This window comes from Bos indicus x Bos taurus, chromosome 4 (genome assembly GCF_003369695.1).
Source record: "Bos indicus x Bos taurus breed Angus x Brahman F1 hybrid chromosome 4, Bos_hybrid_MaternalHap_v2.0, whole genome shotgun sequence".
Taxonomy (NCBI): domain Eukaryota; kingdom Metazoa; phylum Chordata; class Mammalia; order Artiodactyla; family Bovidae; genus Bos; species Bos indicus x Bos taurus.
This window is the reverse complement of record NC_040079.1, coordinates 55868783-55890826: the sequence shown is the minus strand read 5'-3', so window position 1 is coordinate 55890826 and position 22044 is coordinate 55868783. Positions and strand designations below refer to the sequence as shown.

Here is a 22044-nt window from a genome sequence, read left to right as displayed (position 1 = left end):
TATCTGCCATATACTGTGGGGGTGACACTCCAGGACCTTTGCTGCAGACATGGAAGATCCCTGTTCAATAAGTTGTTGATGTCTCTGTCACCATCTCCAGGCTCTTTCTGCAGTCTCCAGGCTGGACAACTACAAGGGTTTGGGGCCTGCGGGATGCTGCCTGCTGGGAGGCTTCTGCAGAGTTCTGAGATGAAGCGGGCCCTGTTCCAACTCACGTTTTAGAAGGACCACTCTGGCTGCTGTGAGGGGCAAGGGTGTGAGCAGGAAGACCTCTGCAGAGGTCCAAGTGGGAGGTGATGGACACTGGATTGAGGTGCTATGGAGCGGAGGTGGTGAGAAGTGGTCAGGTTCTGGGTATATTTTCAAGAACAGCTAGAATAATTTCCTGATGGATTTAATCTAGCCTGTGAGAGGAAGAGGAGAGATGACTGGGTGCTCTCACCTGAGCAACTGGAAGGGAAGTGCTGTCATCGAATGAGATGGGAAAGGCTTTGGGTGAAGCAAGTTTTTGTGGGGATATTGGAGGTTCAGTGAATGACGATGTCAAGTGGGCAGCTGATACCTTAGTGTGAAGAGGACAGAAGACAGGCCCAGAGCTGCCAATCTAGAAGCCATCAGAATGAAGACGATAAAGCCTTAGGATGGGAGGGGGTCACCAAGGGATGATGTCAAGGGGGAGGAGAGCAAAGTTCAGGACTTAGCCTGGGGCCCTCCATTCTGAAAAGCCCTGGGAGAAGCAGCTACCAGTGAGGCAGAAGGAACCTGGGGAAACTGTGAGGTGGAAGCCAGGAAAAGAAGGCATCTCAAAAAGGAAACAGCTGTGCTAAAGCAAGCTTGCGAACTGACCATTGGGTTCAGTGCCTGAGCAAGAAACCAAGTTCAGTGGCGTGGAGGATAAAAACCCAACAGGACTGGGTGTAAAAGAGATTAGGAGGAAAGGAACTGGAGGCAGGAAGGACAGACAACTCTTGAGGCTTCTGCTGTAAAGAAAGCAAAAAAAATAAAAGAAATGGAAAGATGCATTAATAAGGAAAAACAGCAGCATGCTCTTAAGCTAATGGGAATAGTCCAGAAGTTGGGAAAATGTGGATGATAGAAGAGAGAAGGGGAGAAGGCTGGAGCCACATCCTTGAACAAGGAGATGGGAACAGGCAGAGACCTGAAACTCCCCAGAGCTGCGACAAGACAAAGACTCTCTTGCCCAGCTCCACAAAGGGTGTCTCATTCAGGAGAAACAACACAGGATCTAGACGATCAAGACATCTACAAACCACTGGATGGCTGTGCAAACTTGGGCAAGCCATTTACCTTCTCTGTGCACAGCTGTTTTCTTCTGAAAAATAGGGGTGATTACCTGGCTGTCATGAGGGCTAAGCAAGATAATATATGTGAAAAACACTTAGAACCATGCAGGCCGCAGTGAGCACCCAGGAACGAAGAACTGAGTCCAGATCCGTGAGCCGTGGAATCAACCCCTGAACTTCTCAGGGCCTCAGTTTCTTCAAAGAGGAACTGTGAGCTTCGACTTAGAGGACTTAGTGTGTGTGTGCAAGCGCCTGACACACGAGCATGCAGTTTACAGATCACAAGGAACAAGCAGCGGTATCCTCACTCTGAGTGGGTTCACATTCAGGATAGGTGCCCCAGCCCAGGGAGCTTCCCTGAGCTCCTTGGGCCCCACTTGTATTCAACAAGGTCAGTTACCTCTTCCAGGAGGACTTCTCCATCACCATCCTTGTCGATCTCTTCAAAGAGGTTGGCTGACACCTCACCGTTCCATACGAACATGTACCCCTCTGGCAGGCCAGCCACGAGCTCCAGCAGCTCGATGTCAAACACCAGCACGGCACTGCCGGGCACTTCTCCATCTGCCACAGGACAGGGGTGGAGGTGGCATTAACAACAAGGCAGCGAGCATGCCCCTCTGCCCCCTGCCCCAACACCCAGGCTCTGGCTGCCTCATGGAGGGAGGAATCTCTTGGGACAGCAAAAAGTTCAGCCTCAGCAAGTGGTTTTTCCAAACTGTAGGTAGTGAGTCTCAAATCAATTTAAAGAATGAGACCAACGTTTTTTTAAATTAGAGAATAAAATCAGAGTACATTATACATAAAAAGGATAGATACTATTTTATGGAACTTAGTTTTAATCATATAAAACTAAATCTATATGTATTATTGTTGTTGCTCAGTCACTAAGTCATGTCCAACTCTTTGTGACCCCATGGACTGTAGCCCACCAGACTCTTGTATCCGTGAGGTTCTCTAGGTAAGAATACTGGAGTGGTTTGCCTTTCCTTTCTCCAGAGGATCTTCCTGGAGCAGGGATGAAACCCTCAGCTGCTGCATTGGCTGGCAGGTTCTTTACCACTGAGCCACCAGGGAAGCCCATATGTATACATATACGAGGTATAAATTGTATGCTTATGCATAACACTAATTGGGAGATAAAATGTAATTCTTACTGTGTCTTGGTGAAAAGAAGTTTAAAAGCAACCAGCAGAGACTACAATGGTACAACTTTTGAATAACTTTAACCACAGAACTTTAAGAATAATACATTATGCCTTAAAATCATGAGCCATAATGTGATTTGTAAACACAAATTCTAGAACAGTATATATAGTATGGGCCCAAAATAACTTAGAAGTATGTGACTATAATAAATGTAATGTGTATTATTTTAAATTATATATTGTAATTAATTATATGTCATGGGAGTATAATCTTACAGGATACATTTTTTTTTAAGTGTTTTTTCTCAGATTGGGGAAAATAGCATAGAGTATATCTTCTCCAATTATTTAAAAAATTTGAAAAAATCAATCCAAAGTGCCTATCACTTCTGTAAATTAGCACTTCCCATCTACTCCATTTCCAAACAGCAAAAGTACAAGAACTGAAAAAGAAGGGGTTCCCGCCAAACCCCATGAGGAGGGTTCATTTTGGCCAAAATCATGAATCAAACCATAATAGCTGTGAGGGCAAATACCACCAGTATTTCCAGAACTTGACACCAATCTTTTCCACAAGGAAATCTTCTTAGATAGCTTCTTAGATAGCAGTCCACTGTCCCAGGAAACAGTTTCCCAAGGAAGCGCCGAGCTCATCTGGGAAGCCCTTTCAGTGACATTTCCCACACGTGAGTTTGAAGAGTCAAGGGTTTTTTGTTTTTTTTTCTCCCACAGAAACCCCTGCTTAATCCCATTAACATGGCACTCACACCAAATTCATGGGGTTTTGAAATAAAAATGCTAAAGACTTGAATAAAAACCACAGCTTTTCTGGGTTGGGGTTTTAAATGGAAGAAGCATATTGTGTTAGAACATCAAAAAGCACAAAATACAAACAATGACCATGTCCCAGATGCCTTTTCTACTACAGACTCACCCACGCCAGCCTCGCCGTAGCCCAGGTGGGGCGGAATGATCACAGTCCGCTTCTCTCCAACGCACATCTCTCTGAGACCCATATCCATTCCCAACACGACCTGTCCAAATCCTAAAACGATGTTATACGTTTTGCCTAAATTCCACCTGAAAATGAAACAGAAGAATCTCTGGTTAGGCCATCAACCCACTGGTACTTGAGCATGTCTTCCTGAGAACATGTCACTTCTGTGATCTTTCTGCCAAAGATACAGAACTCCTGTGGAATCATAAGGACACAAACCCACACTGAGGGACAGTCTGCAAAACAACCAGCCTGTAATCACCAAGTTTCAAGGTGAAAATCAAGGGACGACTGAGGAACTGGTTGAGAGTTTTGGGCATATTGCAATGAATCCTCTTGTTATAAAAGACCTTACAGAACATTTGGCAAAACAAGTGGGATATGCGTAAATACCTGCTAAGTCACTCAGTTTTAGTCAGTGTTCTGAAATTTTAGTCAGAAATTTTCATGAAAATTTTAAAAATATGTAATGTAGTTAAGACCCAGATTTGCATTCAGCAAGACCTGAGTCTGAATCCTGGTTCTGCCGCTTAATTTGACAGAAATATAGTTTTAGTTTCCTCATCTATAAAATAGAGATAATAACAGCTATTGCACAGGATATTCTAAATAGCAAATAATATGCTTGGCACGGAGGAGAGCAAGCATCAGGAGCTCAATAAATGGACAGCCTTGAGAGTGCGACATGCTTGTGCCTGTAACACTCTATGACTCCAGAATAATAACAGTTAACTTGGGCCATGCTTTTAATGAGCCTTGATGCCCAAAATCCCAAGAGAATCCAAATAAAAGTCACCTCAATCAGTACTGAAAGTAAATCTATTTTCAAATTGATGCATTCCTATCACTTCCTAAAAGCAAACAATGGGAATATTCTTCAAATCCAAAGAAACATCTCCTGGCTATCTTGGTGCCCCCTTGATATCCATCACCAGGTGGTGACAAGGAAGGTACCGCCCCTTTGGTCACCTCCCCTTCTCACGCTTCCTAGCCTCCTGCAGGCGAAGGGCCAAAACAGCATTGGCATCTGTCCCACCTGGGGTGAAAGGGAAACAAAGCCAGTTCCAGAACACTGGACGCCTTGGCCCCAGGCCTGAGGGAGGGCTCGTCCTCTGCCCTACCCCAACACAACCCTCCTTTGTCAGCAGCACAGAGGCGCCCTCACACTGCCTCTCTCCAGGGACCCTGGGCAACTTCCCATGGGACAGTTGGGTTTCAAAATCTTACAGAATATCCAAGAACTCATTGAGTTATCAAATAACAAGTGTTTATTCTTTTCTGAGGCCAGTTTCAACACACATGAAGAGAACCCTCTAAACAAGAAACTTGTTTTTACATGTCATCTCTGAAAACCCAGCTCATTCTTTTCCCTCAAGTCATCCTTTTATTTTTGATTTGCCAGTTTCTGTCTCAGACATTCTCCTCATTCCTTCTGTGTATTCCCGGCTTCCCATTCGCCGCAAGCTTCCTGCTTCCTGCCTACAGGCAGCCCTCTCTGGCTCTCCACCCACGTTCCCCTCTCTCCCTTCCATCACAGACTCTCCCAGTAGCGATCAATGAGCAACAACAGCCGCACCTGCCAAGCTGTTAATAGAGCCCACGTGGGCTTGGGGTGGGGCCAGACCCCATCCTCCAGAAGAAGCTCCTCCCACACACAGGTAAGCCTTCTCCTGCCGCACTTCCCACAACCCTGGTACTCCACCCAGGAGAGAACCCGCAGGGCCGCCCAGACACTGCTCTTTCGTGTCAATGTACACGTGACACAAATGACTCTCGTGGTTCAGGATGGAGTCTCTGGGAAGAGGAAGGAGTGTCACGTGGCTCCTGCATGCTCTGTAAGAATATTGTGCATCCGCCAAACAGGCCTCAGAAGCAGGAAATCGGATTCCCCCACCCCACAAGAGACGCATATCCTGATCCACCAAAGAAATTCCTTTGTTCATTTCCCACCCCCACTTCCCCTTTCCAAAGCTGTAGGAGGACCAACAAGAATAGGAATGTCAGCCCCAGCAATGACAGCTGGCCATCAGCCTTACAGGCTGTCCTAACCTTGTTTTCCCATGCACAAGCTCACTGAACCCAGAACAAATGCAAGCCATGCTTCTTCCCCACTGTCCTCCACAAGTTTCTAATCATTAGTGCAGTGAAGTTTGTTGTAAGCTAGATTCTCCAGTAAATCTGGGCCCCAGGAGCTAGAGCATATTTCATTGATTCTGTAATGCACATTTTTTCACATTTTAATTTCTTCTTGATTTGGGATACATCTTACAACAGACATCATGTTGTTATTTTTTGACAGCGTTCTTAGTTTCTTGAGATACATAAAATGATGCTTCTAACAACCAACACATTTTAGATCTGATGAAATACATTAAATGCTTTAGGTCTCAAAGCACCAGAGAGAATGCTCTGAGCAGTATGTCCCTCAAGCTCTCCACACCTGGCCACACTCTGTCACCTGAGGCTAGAAGACAAAGGGATGGGTAAGAAGGAGATAAGACCCTCTCCATCTAGAATAAATGCAGTAGCACATATTTATATGAAGCTGTTCTTTCTCCTTAAGACTAAACTTAGGATTCTAAGCCAGGCTCAGTACAAAAATGGATGTACTTATATGGAGACACAAAGAAAGGCTGAAAATGTTTCCTTCCCAAAGAGAATAACATATTACCTTGGCTCAGATGGTAAAGAATCCGCCTGTAATGCAGGAGACCTGGGTTCAATCCCTGGGTTGGGAAGATCCCCTGGAGAAGGGAACAGCTACCTCCTTCAGTATTCTAGCCTGGAGAATTCCATGGACAGAGGAGTCTGGCAGGCTACAGTCCATGGGGTCGCAGAGTTGGACGTGACTGAGCGACTTTCACTTCCAAAGACAATCTAAAGATTCAGATACATAAGGAGCAAAGCTCCTTTTACCTGCATGATACTAGTATACACTGTTGATTCCTAGTAATATGGTTTTAGATTCATCTCAATTAACATTTATAAAATACTTCCTTTGCGTTCTGTTCTGGGCTAAGTGTAAGGAGTAAAAAGATGAATAAACATGTTGAGTATCTAAGGTGTTCAGACCAGCAACAGTGATAGAAACAAAAACAGCTACAAGGTGTGTGCACAGCTCAATCTCTCAGCCATGTCCGACTCTAGTGACTCCATGGACTGTAGCCCACCAGGCTCCTCTGTCCATGGGATTTCCCAGGTGAGAATACTGGAGTGCGTTGCCATTTCCTCCTCCAGGGGATCTTCCTGACCCAGGGATCAAAGCCACGTCTCCTGTGTCTCATGCATTGGCAGGCGAATTCTTTACCACTGAGCCACCTGGGAAGCCCCCAACTAAAAGGCAGGTAATACATAAAACATTATGAGACTACAGAAGTGAGAACAGTTGATTCTTCCTAGGAACTAGGCAAAGACCTTGCGAAAAGGGAAGACACTGAGACCAGGGCAGAGGTTCGCCAGAAGGAAGGATGAACGCGGTGCACATCCTGCACCACGGCACACGGCACCCCTGGGTGGCGGAAGACGGACCTCAGCAGAAGATGAGACTGCTGAGGCAGAACGGAGCGACAAGAGAGCCTCACGTGCCTCCAGAGAGACTCTGGAGCTTGGATTTTATCTGTGGGTTAATTTTTAAAGACAGTAGTTACGAGATCTTTTCAGACAGTTTCAAGGGGACAAGATGAGACCGTTCAGAGGGAACTCTTAGAACAAGGTACCGGAGTAGTGACGTACACTTAAGATACACAGTGCAAAGGCATGGAAGCAAAAGCCCTCGATGAGTATCGGGACAAGGAAAGGGGGGCCACGGGAATACCGACTGTTATCCGCCAGGCTCACACCCCACCGATCCCCTGCTGCCCTTACGTGGAATCCAGCAGGGTCCCGTCCAGAAGTGAGGCATTGTAGTGATACTTGAGGTAATCCCCTTTCTTACTCAGCACTGAGCAATCAGGGGGTTTGTAGTGGGAGGTGATGCTGATGGAGTCTGACGGGTTGTGAAAGTCAATCACGTGGATGTCAAACACCAGCACAGCCGAGCCAGGGATGTTCCCTAGAGGACAGACACAGGCAATTAGAATAGTAGCAGCACACCTGACCCCCGTGTCACCAGATACTCCTCACAGACCTCAATGAGAAATGCAGGGACTCAGCCATGTAATCCTAGGGATGCTGGAAGAACAAAGCTAGAAGGGCTGTTAAAATGTAAACTAACTCAGTTTTATAGATGGGGAAACTGAGGCACAGATTTGTCCAGGGTCCACAGTCAGGAGCACAGTTTGGACTAAAAGTCAAGACAGTACACTACTGCCCCATGGAATGGTTAAGCCTGAAAGACTTACAGCTAAGTTCATCAGAGATGAGAAAACTAAAGCTCAGCCAATTAACACTTGCCCTGCTCCTGCTAGAAGAGGTGAAATAAGAAAATCAGTTAGAGAAATAAAATCACTTTAGTGCCCTACCACTGCTCAAGAGAAGCAAAACAACAGTAACTTCATGGGGGGAAGTTCAGTTCAGTCGCTGAGCTGTGTCCAACTCTTTGCGACCCCACGGACTGCAGCACGCCAGGCTTCCCTGTCCATCACCAACTCCCGGAACTTGCTCACACTCATGTCCATTGAGTCGGTGATGCTATCCAACCATCTCATCCTCTGTCATCCCCTTCTCTCCTGCCTTCAATCTTTCTCAGCATCAGGGTCTTTCCCAGCATCAGCATCATGGGGGAAAATACCTAGCTAAAACTGGCCCATATACACCCCTTAAGATATACACCTAACAGTTCACAAAGTGCTTTATGACACGTCCTGTTCTATACAAAGTTATTACACTTCCACTTTTGAGAACATTATCTCACATCTGTGAATAATGTTTTACACTGTGTGTGTGTGTGTGCTAAGTCACTTCAGTTGTGTCTGACTCTTTGTGACCCAGTGAACCATAGCCTGCCAGGCTGCTCTGTCCATGGGATACTCCAGGCATGAATACTGGAGTGGGTAGCCATGCTCTTCTCCAGGGGATCTTCCGACCCTGGGATTGAACCCACATCTCTTACATCTCCTGCAATGGCAGGCAGGTCCTTTACAACTAGAGCCACCTGGGAAGCCCATTTTACACGTTACAAAGCATTTTTCACATACATTCTCTTATTAAATCTCTGCAGCAACCTTGTTGGGTAAATATTATCATAAATTCAGGAACAGCAATTCCTGCATGAATCTAATGACCGCTTCTAGGGAGGCATCAGTTGTTAACCACATTTGCCAAATCATTTCAGAATTTAAATGTAAAAGATTTGTAAACAATAATACTTAGAATCAAGAATGTATAATATTTTCATTAGCATTTTGCAGACAAGCAAACCAACTCATATATAACTTGTTCAAGAAAATAACACAGCTATCAACAGAATTCAGTAGAGATACGTGAACATCAACAGCCCCTCCTCACCCCGCAGATCTTCCAACTCCCACCATGTACTTTTCTGTTTTTTGTCTGCTTTCTCTCTAACACATACTTAATGGATAGGTGCTTATTAAGTACCAGGCACTCTTGTAAGTGCTTTAGATGTATAGTTTATTTAATCTCATTATAATCATATTCCCAACCTACAGATGAGGAAACCGAGGCACAGGTTTAGACACCTGCCCGAAGTTACCAAGGTGTAATTAGAGAAGCTTGTGCGTCCACAGCAGAACACAGGTGCCTGATATTCACTAGTGATGGGGAGTTGCTAACGTGAGCAGTAACAAGATACAGGATCTTTTCCATAGGAACCAGGTACTGCAAACTGCCATAGGAAGGTGCTCAGAAACCAGAGTCAAGGGCCGCTCTCTGCAGGAAACAGGACATGCTAACAGGGGTGAGTGGCTGTGGAGCCATCTCAGTGGTTTCTCAATCTTGGTTATCCCTTACAATCGACTGGGAATGAACCTTGAAAACATTATGCTCTGACACAGAAAGACAAATATTGTATGTTTTCAATTATGTGAGACACTTGGAATAGGCAAACTCGTGGAGACAGAAAGTAGAATGACGGTTCACGTGGGCTGGAGGGAGAGAGGGTAATGGAGAGTTTGGGATGATGGAAAAGTTCTGGGTATGTTGATGGTTATACCACATTGTGAATAAATTCAATGGCACAGAACTGTAAACTTTAAAAAGTGTTTAAATGGTAAATATGTACATTTTACCACAATAAAAATTAATTCACCACATTCACAGAATAAAAGAAAAAATCATGATGACCTGAAAAAAAGATCACCTGGGTGCCCTCTAAGATTCAGATTTAACTTATCTAGTGCAGTGGTCTGTCTCGGTCTTGGGTGCTATCAGGATGTCCTGCAGAACTGGGTGAAAATACAAAGGCCAGGGCTTTTCCCAGGCAGCCCCTTTGGTTCTGTAATCTTTTAGCTCTCAGGTGATTCTCTTCTGTGACAGCACCAACATTTGAGAACAGCTGAACTAGAGTGCCGCCAGGCATAGTATGTTCTGTTTTGTTTCCCAGGGCTTTTGTGTTGCTTTGTTTTGCCCCTCTAAGGGGCAGCCAAGTTTAAGGAACACTGTGCTAAATGGTCTGTAAGTGAGCAGCGGATGCTATTTAGGAAGCCCTTGAATCGTGGTGCTGGAGAAGACTCTTGAGAGTCCCTTGGACATCAAGGAGATCAAACCAGTCCATCCTAAAGGAAATCAACCCTGAATATTCATTGGAAGGGCTGATGCTGAAGCTCCAGTACTTTGACGACCTGATGCAAAGAGTCAACCAGGGAACAGAACCTGATGCTGGGAAAGATTGAAGGCAAAAGGAGAAGAGGGCAGCAGAGGATGAAATGGTTAGATAGCATCACTGACTCAAGAGACATGAATTTGAGCAAACTCCAAGAGATACTGAAGGACAGGGAAGCCTGGCATGCTGCAGTTCATGGGGTTGCAAAGAGCTGGACACGACTGAGCGACTGAACATCTCCATGAAGAGGACCAGGCTGCAGGCCATGGTTGGTATAGGAGATTGGTGAGAAAGAAAGCTGCATCTTGAGCAGTTCCATTAACTTCTCTGAAGAAAGTATGTGGATGAAGCCCAGAAAGGGACAAGGACCTGATGGCACTGGGCCAATGCAAATTTAACCTCCCTGTGCCAACTGTATGACTGAAGTACATTCAAGATGGCTGTTCTCTTGCTCTCTGTCCTGCCCCTGCTTGACCAATTCCTGCTTCACTCACATCACTGTCCAATTATCTTAATCACAGTGCTTAATCAGTAACTGCCTACAGGTGTGGCCGGTGCCAGATGCTGGTTTTCCTAGTAACTGATGATGAGCCAACCTGATGACAGTTCCCCCTATAAATGGTGGCCCATTCTCCCCAGTGTAGGGGAGCAAAATTTACCACCCCAAAACATCTCTTTGACATGTGCATTATTTCAAGTTGAGAGCAAGACCCAAAAGACTCAAACAAAAACCCTCTTTTATCTCCTACTTAACTGCCTAAAGAATGTAGATAGAGGACCTGTTCGGGGGTAGGGGAGGTGGGGAGCTATACCATAGATTACTACAGTATGAATTAGGTGTGTAGACAGGGAGGAAACTAGCAGTCTGTTAGTTAAAATTTCTCTCAGGTCCCAATGTCTGTGTGGCCTAACAAATATCTGTATACCTAACACTTGCTTTACCTTCTCCAAGTCAATCACCTTCCTCCCTTTTGAAGTCTGAAAACACTACACCCAACATCCTCTTCTGTCTTTAGCTAAAGGTGATGTTAAGGCGAGGGCTTCAAACATTTTGGTGAGTTACTCAGTTTCCTTAGATTCCTCCCATATATACGTCCTTAAACTTTGATTTTCTCCTGTTATTCTGTCTCATATCAATTTAATTCCTAGACCAGCCAGAAGAACCTAGAAGCATAGAGGAAATGATTTTCCTCCCCATTACCAGCAAACTTGAAATCTAGCTTTTCATCATGGCACCAGCCTCCTCTTTGAATAAACCCATAACCAATGCAGAAAAGTAGTCGTCAATTTTCTCCACTAGATAAGCTTCCTCAAGAAGAGACACAGATGACAAAAAAATAAAGCCGACTGGCACTTTGGACCAGAAGGAAGCTCGGTGACTCCTTGGAAGCATGGGTTTCCTCTGAGAGCTCTGGGACTTCCGGTTGGAGTCCTCAGTTCTCCATATATGGGTATCAACAAGTCACAGCCTAATGGAAAGGCATTCTTCCCCTCCACTTGTGACACAGGCAGTAAGAGCCCTGGGTCCAATTCAGCTCCATACTAATTAGCTATTGTGGCCTCCGGCAAATGACTCAACCTCTTTGGGGCTCATGTTCTTAACTGAGAACTGTTTTGAAGTTTGAACGAGCTTATATATGAGAAGTCTTTGAGAGTATGGGTCAAACATTAGCTTCTCTTTCAACTTTTGAAAAAGAGTGCTTAAAAGAAAATGTGCTCAAGAGAGGGGGGAGATACATGTATACTAATAGCTGATTCATGCTGTTGTACAGCAGAAACTAACATTATAAAACAACTATCCTCCAATTTAAAAAAAAGGTAATGTGGAAGTTGGGGGGCAGAAAACCATTGAGGAAGTGATGCTTCCACAACCCTGCAGTAGAATTTATTCTCCACTTCACGGTCGGGAACATATCCAGGTGCTCTAAAGTTAGGGCTGAACCCCATGGAACAAAGCAGACAGTAAAAAGGCCCAGAGCCTTTACAGAAGGACTGTCCCCTCCCCTCCATCAACCCTGTAAGAGAACATAACTGCAACAAAATGAAATTCTGATCAATTGGAGAACCCAAGAAGAGCCCAGCATTTCTTCCTTCTGCAAATATTCCCGATCCTGTGGTATTTGGTAAGGAAGCTACAGATTTCCTCTGGGTCCTGACACCCTTCTAAGGTCAGTCCCTCCATGATTAAAGTTAGGTCCTGTGCAAATCCTGAAGAAGGCTAAAGGTACTTGTTAACCAACAGGTCAGAGACAGATCCTGTGCAAGAGCACCTGGGTGTTACTTGCCAGGGTGCCCCTCCCTCCATGGCAACACATGATTCAGGGTGAAGCAGCCTTGTGCCCAGAAAATGTATGAGACTTCAAATGCTTCCCAGAACTTTATATAATTCTTTGCAAACTATCTCATACTTGAGAGAAAGCCAAAAGTAGAAAAATAATTTAACCAAATGTTTTCCATCAGCAATATTCTTCTTAGGGAAGGGAAGAATTAGTTCTAAGGGCATAACAAAACAGGGTACTCTGAAAGTATTTGTTTATTCCTGTATGTATTTGTCTAGAAGTAGATATTTGCATAGGGCTTCCCTGGTGGCTCAGCAGTAAAGAATCTACCTGCAGTGCAGGAGGTGTAGGAGCTGCGGGTTCAATCCCTAGGTTGGAAAGATCCCAGAGGAGGGCATGGCAACCCACTCAAGTATTCTTGCCTGAAGAGTCCCACAAACAGAGAAGCCTGGATGGCTTCAGTCCACAGGGTTGCACAGATTTGAACACGACTGAAGTGACTTAGTACAGCACAGACATTTACATAATACAAAAAAAAAAGACCATCAAGACACTAGACAAACAGGACAGGAAGTGAGGCCTGCTGAATGATCTTAAGATCGTAAGCTGTGACTTCTTGTGGCTTTATAACAGAAATTTAAGTCAGAGAAAAAAATACAACCAACCTGGGGCTTCTTAGACCTTTCAAACAAATCCTACTGGGAAAATTCTGAAATCCATATGATAGATGCAGTAGTAGAAGTCAGAAGAGGGTTAACGAAATGAATGTGTACAGCCAGCCAGGCCAGCCAGCAAAAAGAACACAAAAGCAAAACAATACTGCATCAACTATTCCTAAGTTAGCAAAGTTCCTGATATATTAGAAAAAAAGAAAGGAAATATGGTTTGGAATAGATATGCATATTTGCACAAATATGGTTTATGCAACCATTAAAATTCTATGCAACCTGTTGGCATAAAACACTGTTCACAACAAATTAGGTAAAGAGAAATTACAAAGTAATATGTGTAGATGATCACAATTTTTGTCAGTATTTATTAGTGTAAATGGATATGTATTTCCTTTTATCAATACAGATTCACATATACTCAAGATACAGAAGTATACAACCACTTTATAGTTGTATTAGTTTCCTAATGCTGCTGTAACAAATTACCACAAACTTGGTGGCTTAAAACAACAGAAATGTATTCTTATAACTCAGGGGTCAAAGTCTAAAGTTATTGGCAGGGATGCGTTTCTTTTGGAGGTTTCAGAGGAGAATCTGTTTTCTCATCTTTCAAGCTTCTCAAGGTCACCCTTCTTCCTCGGCTTGTGGCCCCTTCCTCCAGTTTCTCAGTCAGCAGCCTAGCATTTTCTCCTCTCTCTGGTCTCTTATAAAGATCCTGCTGCTGCTGCTGCTGCTAAGTCGCGTCAGTCATATCTAACTCTGTGCGACCCCATAGACGGCAGCCCACCAGGCTCCCCCGTCTCTGGGATTCTCCAGGCAAGAACACTGGAGTGGGTTGCCATTTCCTTCTCCAATGCAGGAAAGTGAAAAGTGAAAGTGAAGTTGCTCAGTCGTGTCCGACTTTTAGCGACTCCATGGACTGCAGCCTACCAGGCTCCTCTGTCCATGGGATTTTCCAGGCAAGAGTACTGGAGTGGGGTGCCATTGCCTTCTCCATATAAAGATCCTAGGAAGTACATTAAGGCCATCTGGATGATCCAGGATAACCTCCTCATCTCAAGACCCTCACCTTAATTATATCTGCAAAGTCTCTTTTGCCATGTAAAATAGCATATTCACATGTTCTACAGATTAGAACATGGACATCTTTGTGGCCAGTATTCCATCTACCATATTAATAATGCTTATTCCTGGCTGGTGAGATTATGGGAAATTTTTATTGTTGATGAGCTCTGTTTTCTTTTTCTAAAGTCAACATATATGATGTGATTTTTTAAAAAAGTTTGCTCTTTGGGTGACAAATATTCTAAAACTGGATTAATATGATAACTGTACATCTCAATACATTTACTAAAAGTCATTGAGTTGTATACCTAAAATAGGTGAATTTTATGGCATATTTCAATAAAGTTGTTAAAAACAAAAACCAAAATACAATGCACAGTATAGCAAATACAGACAACAATATTATAATCATCAAACTTGCTCATTATCAATTATCCCAACCCCCTCAAAAAAATGGTAATTATGTACCATGACAGAAGGGCTTCCCAGATGGCTCAGTGGTAAAGAATCTCCCTGCTAATACAGGAGACTCAGGTTTGATCCCTGTGTCAGGTTCGATCCCTAGGTCGGGAACATCCCCTGGAGTAGGAAATGGGAACCCATTCCAGTATTCTTGCCTGGGAAATCCCATGGCCAGAGGAACCTGGCAGGCTATACAGTCCATGGGGTCGCAAAGAGTCGGACACAACTGAGCGACTGAACACACACCATGATAGAGGTGCTAATTATCACTACAATGGCAATCACATTACAATATATAAACATATCAAAATAGCATGTACACTTTAAATGCACACAATGTTATATGTCAAATATACTTCAACAAAAGAAGCGGGAGTTGGCATTTACTTTCAAATAGCTCAACAAAGAGAAAATAGTTTTACACATACAGAAAAAATAAATACATAGCAAGATGTTAACAACTGGTGAATCTAAGTGGAGTTCATTGCACAGTTCTTTCAACTCTGATGTAGTTTTAAATTTTTCAAAAGGAAGACGGGCAGGGGTAACAGGGAGAAACGGCAGAGCACCTCTAGAAACTAGAGTTATATTTGAGCATTCAAGTCTGAGGCTAGACTTTCGCTTCTATGCTTTGGCTCTCAAGAGGCCCTATTCCAAGCATTGTGGAAGCAGCAATTAGTGCTCTCAGTTTATCCTAGAAGCACCCAGAGCTCACCTCTTCCTTCCTCACCATACCCCAGGTGAGGGGGGACCACGATCCTCCGCTTCTCTCCGATGCAGACGCCAAGTAAACCTTCATCAATCCCAGGAATCACGTAGCCCTGCCCAATGTACGTGTCAAAAGTGCGGTTCCTCGAGTAGCTGGGAAAGAGGAAAAGAGCTTGGTCACAAGGGACGCCGCAGCTGCTGTGGAACAGGTTCCATGAAGCAGCCAGAGCGCGGAGGCCTCCAGACCAGAGATGCAGTGCACCCTAGAGCCAGAGGACGAGCCAGGAAACATGCTTCCCTGAAATGGCGAACAAGGGTCCACACACGGCGTGGGAGCTGCTTCCAGCAGAAATGCTCACATAAAGAAGCCCTCCAGCACTTGGCTTTAGTCAGGTTATGAACTGGATGCAGGTTACAAGAAGCAACCATGCAGGAATGTAGCTAATGGAAACGACTGTACTCTTGGGGACCATGTTTAGTCAATGAAAAAAGCATCAAGGGGTCCTTAACAGAAACTAAGAATTTATCTGTGAGCTCCTGTAAACAGTTTTATTTAGAAGTTTTAAAGTCTTCTATTACTCTAATATAAAGTTTCAAAGGAAAGCCAAAAAAGGGAAAAAATTTAAAAAGAAATTAAGAATTTCTCTAAAGAGGAGAACACCTGTTTACGTGAGACATGAATATTTGGACTGCCAGAAAAGTAGTATATGTACTGAGAGCAGTTTAACTCTCCAGTCTCCACCAGGGCCTGGATGAACCCTCCCTGCTGTAATTGCTGCTCATCAAGCCACCTCCGGGTGAGTACCTGCCTTTCTCAATGTCTCTGGCAGGAGACCCAAGCATTCCGCTCAGTGGAGAGATCCAACCTCTCTGGTTCTGATTACACTATGAGTTTGGAGAGAATTGGGATAAATTTCCCAAAGCCTGGTGATTCCAGAATAAAATAATAAAACTTCAAACGTCAGGTCTGCTACCAAACTGAACTGCAATGATCTGCGCCCATTACCCACCCTTACATGGCGCAGATGTGGCAAAAAGCTTGTCCTGAAAGAGCCAGTTCACTATCAGTGTCTCTTCAAACACAGCCCAAGGATGATGGCCTCAGAGAGAATGGCCAGCAATGGGGGCAGGGAGATGAAAAGGCAGAGCTATGAGGCGCTCTTCCTTCTCAGCACCCCTCAGGGACCACAGAGCCACAGAGCATGAAGAAATGACAGTATCAAGTGACTCTCCTCAGCCAGGAAGCAGATTATTTACATAATTATCTGCATTTCATTGTATATGAATGGAAGACCTATTAAATCATCACACTAGTTCCCTGTGAAGAGGGGAACTAGGAGGTTGATGGTCAAGGACAGGGGGAAAATTCTTCCTTGTTTATCCTTTTATACTTCTAGAATTTTAAATCATGTCAATGTATCACTTAATAGGAAAAAAAATGTTTAAAGAGAAAAAGAAAAAAAAAATAAAGAGAAAAAGAATATTCTCTATCATACAAATTAAAAAGTTACCATAGCTAAAGGTGTGATAGTGGCCCAGGAATAATAGCTAGATCACTGGAAAGGGATAAAAATTCTAGACCAAGACTCGAAGTGTATGTAAGAATTTAGTACATAATAAATGTCAGATTTTGGATGAGTGAGGAAAAGACAAGTTATTCAATAGTGCTGGAAAAACTAGCTAACCATCTGGGAAAAAAACATTTAGATCCTTATGGTCATACTGAACACCACAATAAATTCCAGATGGATTACAGATTTAAACATGAAAGAGTTTACAAGCATGGAGAGAGTCTGTGGAAGGTTTTTAATATTTGCCTCAAGTGGTGAAAATGGAAGGGGTTGATGTGAAATTATTACATTTTACTAAATATCTTTGCATTGTTTCACTTATACAATAAGAACATAATAGTTTCTCAAATAAAAATTCTAATAGAGAATATTTTAAAGGATAAAAAAAAACAATGAGAAAGGCATGAGGAAAATACAGGTAGATATTTATATACCCTAGGCGAGGGGAGAACTTTTAGCAAGTTATCCAAAACAGAATATATATGTGTAAGAATTTACATAAGAATAAAGGAAGCCATAAAGTAGATGTGGAATGCATTTAACAACATAAAAGGTTATATTTAAAACAGAACAAAAATCACAATAACCAAAATTAAAATGCAAATAAATAAGCAATATGCCTTCAACAATATGCAACCATAAAAGAGTTAATATCTTTAATGTATCAAAATCCAAATTAATAAGAAAAGGACAAATGCCAATATCCTCAATATAAAAACAGGCAAAAGACACAACCAGGTAAATCACAAAAGAAAACATCCAAATAGTCAATAAACATTTTAAAGAATTTCAACCTTAATAGCAATCAAATAAATTCCGATTAAAATTATAAAATTCTATTTTTCTCCTATAAATTAGCAAAAATAATTTATAAATGATACCTAATGTTGCTGAGTTTGCAGGGAATGGGGTACTCTTAGTGATGTAAAACCTTCCTTAAGGATAGCTTAGTAGTTATATCAAAAGCTGTAAAAATACACATAACTTTAGATCTAGAGATTCTTCTAGACATTTATCCTAAGGAAACAATTATATTATTTAAGATTTTACTACAAAAGTAAGTACTGCAGCTCTACTTAGAACATCAAAAGGTAGAAAATAATGAGGACTGATTACTAAATTAAAGCAAATCTTTATAATGGAATATTACTTAGCTCTTAAGATGAGTTAGATCCCAGTATACTAAAATGGAAATCTGTTTGAAACCTAAGAAAACTGTGGTTCCATTAATAAGGGAAGAAATCTGGTATCTACTTGGAAAATGGCCTTTCAACTAGAAATATAATTCCAGGGAATAAAAGACAGAACCAAGCTCATATGTGACTCAATCACACACATGTGCACAAACACACATACAGACACACTGAGTTTTTTTGATAGAAAAAGAATAAAAACAACTCCATGTCATCAGTGGGGAATGGTTAAATAAATATGGTATGGTCACCCAATTCACTACACAGACAAAAAAATGAGTTCTCTCAATGCATTAATATGGAAAAAGTCCCAAAGTGAAAAAAAGCAAGGGGCAGAATAGTGCATATAGTACATAGCATTATGTTCCGTATGGATATATAATACATAATGTTATATATGTGTGCACATAGTATTCTATATGCTATATTCTATAAAGGGAGAAGATATTAATAATATAACAATTGTATTTGATTATATCTGCATTAGAAAAAAATCCACACACTTGAAGAATAAGAAAAGAAACTTATTAATAAAAGTGGTTAACTCTAAGTGGCTTGTGGAGAGGGGGATGTAAGGTTGGCAGGGGTGATTAATACAACATATCTTAATGCATATTTTGTTTTAATTTTGAACAATGTAACTATTGCCTTTTTCCAAAAAATCAAATGAAAAATTTAAAAGAAGGGATCCTAGGAGCAGGAAATGACTTATGCAAATAAAAGTATACCATATAAAAATTCTTCTGTAATGTTTCCAGATGACTAATTAAACAGGAAGCCTCTTACCTCAGAGAGACAAGAAGACTGCTGTCACTACATGTTTGCTCTATAGGAAGCTAAAGGAATGTCTCCCAAACAACACAAACCAAATGCCTGTTGCCTGATCAAGACTGCAAGCTAAGCATGATAAACAATACAAAACTGAGTAATGACAGGCTCAGTAATTAGCCTCCTAATTAGTATCAGGATGGGAGGAGCATAATGCAGTCAAACAGTTCCTGCAGCAGATAAGTCATCAAAGTTTGCAAAGCGCTTCCACCCACCTTCTCTCTTTAATCTAACCATCTCTTTGAGAGCTAACAACAGGCAAAAAACTGATGCTCAGAGAGGTTAAATGCCTCAGTGCACCACATACAGGGCCTGGAATCCAGGTCTCCTGATACTAGGTCTGTTCTCTTTCCATCCTACGGCCTGGACTTCACTTCCAGTCACTTCCCGTCTCAGACTCAAGAGCTGGGTTTGTACTTGGATCATTGAGCACGGTCTACAGGGGTGGTGGGAGTTAGCATGAGCCCTCCTGCTTTCCTACAGAGCCCAGGAAGACTGTTCTAACAGCCTCTGAAGGAATTCAGTATCAAATAATACAAACCTATATGGAAGATGAAAATACTAACTCCAGATCAGCACTGACAAGCATACAGATCATGGTCCCACCAGCTGTAAACTGTAGTTAATAGATGTTCTGGTCAGTGAAGGACCCTGTTTGCTCACCTGGAATCAAAGAATGTGCCGTCCAGGAGCGTGCCGTTGTAATGATACCTGAGAAAGTCCCCGCTTTGACTTCGCCGCTCACAGTTTTCAGGCACTACTTTATTCTCAATGGAAATGCCATCCTTAGGGTTATGGAGGTCCAATAACGCAACATCAAACACCAGAGATGCCTGACCAGGAATGTCTTTCCCTAGAGTGGAATGAAGTAAGATGATGAAATCAGGACACAAGATTTAGGAAGTACTGTAACTACAATTCAACACCCACAGCATTGGTGTTACACATTCCTTGAAGTTTTCAAGCCAAGGAAATAAATGTTCTTTCACGTCTTGGGTGGTTCCCCATGGAACCTTCTGTCTCACTATGGTGTCCAATCGTGGGCTGACAGGTATAATTTGAAGCCTGGCTTCCTCAGAAACAGGAGCAAACCAATATTAATGACATGGAGACCACTGTGACCACATTTTCTATGCTTGTGCTTGCAAATCAAGGCCTTGTGTGGGAGGTTATGCACCCACATGCAAACCCAAATACATACCTCTGTGGGCTTCTATTTGTGTACAGATGCAAATCGCAGACATTCCAAAGCTCGGACATGGTTCTGGAGAACACTACCTAGACTTGTTCTTTAGAACTCGTAGTCAATTTTCAAAAAATTTATTTTATTGAAGTATAGTTGCTTTATAATGTGTTAATTTTTGCTGTATAGAAAAGTGATTCAGTCATATATATTTTTTTCATATTCTTTTCCATTATGGTTTACTGCAGGACACTGATTGTAGTTCCCTGTTCTATACAGTAGAAGCATGTTGCCCCTTCATTCCATACACAATAGCTTCCATCTGCTAATTCCAAACTCCCCATCCATTCCTTTCCCACCGCCCTCCCCCTTGGCAACCACAAGTCTGTTCTCTGTCTGGGAACTCGCAGCTAATTTTTTAAAGAGGCAAAAATTCACTCCTTTAAATGCATCCAAAACAACATATAAACAAAACTAAAGTTAGCTAAGAGGGGGGAAAAAATGCCACCCACAATTCAAAATAGAAATAGTCCTCAAATCATGTCTATCTCATTTCAGGGTGGTACTGCTTCTCTTGGATATTCCTGGCAGTGAGGATTTATTGAATATGTGCAATGGGATAATCCACATGAAGAGATTACTGGGCACTAACTCTTCTTGCAGAGGTCAACATCCACCAATACCTGACTCTAAACCCAGGACTCTGGGATAAAAGGAAGTTAGTGACCTGACAAACACCTCTGTCAACACTCTTACTTGCCATTTGTTATGCCGTAAAAGGAGAAGGCCTGGGCAAGCGAACCACTGGGCATCCCGAGCCTGTGCTCCTTCAGCTGTCTCTGTTGCAGAACCATTCCCCCATCTCCTTTCCTTCAGAGGAATGGTGAAGTCTGCTGAAAGTGGGCTGCCAAGCTGGCCTCTGGAATGCCAGGTGTGATCAATGCCTCAATTGCAGGTGTGGGTATGGGAGGGTGTGTGTACAATGTTAATCTTTTGTACTTTTCTCTATCTTTTAATTTAATAGAAAATAGAACACCTTAAAGTTTCACTTAACCCTGAAAGTGAAGTGAAAATGTTTGTCGTTCAGTCGTGTTCGACTCTTTGTGACCCCATGGACTGTAGCCCGTCAGGCTCCTCTGTCCATGGAATTTTCCAGGCAAGAATACTGGAGTGGGTTGCCATTTCCTTCTCCAGGGGATTTTCCTACCCAGGGATCAAACCCACATTGCAGGCAGATTCTTTACTGTCTGAGCCACCAGGAAAGCTCTAGTGTTTAAATTTTTCTAGCATTATTAGGTACTACCTGAATGTTTGCTTTTTTATAACAACTTTCAGTTCAGTTCAGTGGCTCAGTCATGTCCAACTCTTTGCAACCCCATGGACTGCAGCAGGCCAGGTCTCCCTGTCCATCATCAGCTCCCGGAGTTTACTCAAACTCAGGTCCATTGAATTGATGATGCCATCCAACCATCTCATCTTCTATCATCCCCTTCTCCTCCAGCCTTCAGTCTTTTCCAGCATCAGGGTCTTTTCCAACAAGTCAGTTCTTCAAATCAGGTGGCCAAAGTACTGGAGTTTCAGCTTCAGTATCACTCCTTCCAATGAATATTCAGGACTGATTTCCTTTAGGATGGACTGGTTGGATCTCCACTCCCTGGTTGCTGTCCAAGGGACTCTCAAGAGTCTTCTCCAACACCACAGTTCAAAAGCATCAATTCGTTGGTGCTCAGCTTTCTTTATAGTCCAACTCTCACATCCATACATGACTACTGGAAAAACCATAACTTTGACTAGATGGACCTTTGTTGGTAAAGTAAGGTCTCTGCTTTTTAATATGCTGTCTAGGTCAGAAACAATTGAAGCGACTTAGCAGCAGCAGCAGGAGAAGGCAATGGCAACCCACTCCAGTACTCT

At 42.8% G+C, this 22044-nt stretch overlaps 1 protein-coding gene across 1 annotated transcript in view; it reads right to left on the bottom strand.

Annotated features, from left to right (window-relative positions):
* FKBP9 (FKBP prolyl isomerase 9) overlaps positions 1–22044 on the bottom strand; it is a 43870-nt gene that overhangs the window by 3501 nt on the left and 18325 nt on the right. Inside the window, exons 5-9 of the mRNA XM_027539499.1 lie at positions 19611–19800; positions 15363–15508; positions 7314–7500; positions 3387–3532; positions 1705–1868 (exon numbers count right to left, since the gene is read on the bottom strand). Coding sequence (XP_027395300.1) covers positions 1705–1868; positions 3387–3532; positions 7314–7500; positions 15363–15508; positions 19611–19800 — 833 coding nt within the window. The remainder of the gene's footprint in view (positions 1–1704; positions 1869–3386; positions 3533–7313; positions 7501–15362; positions 15509–19610; positions 19801–22044) is intronic.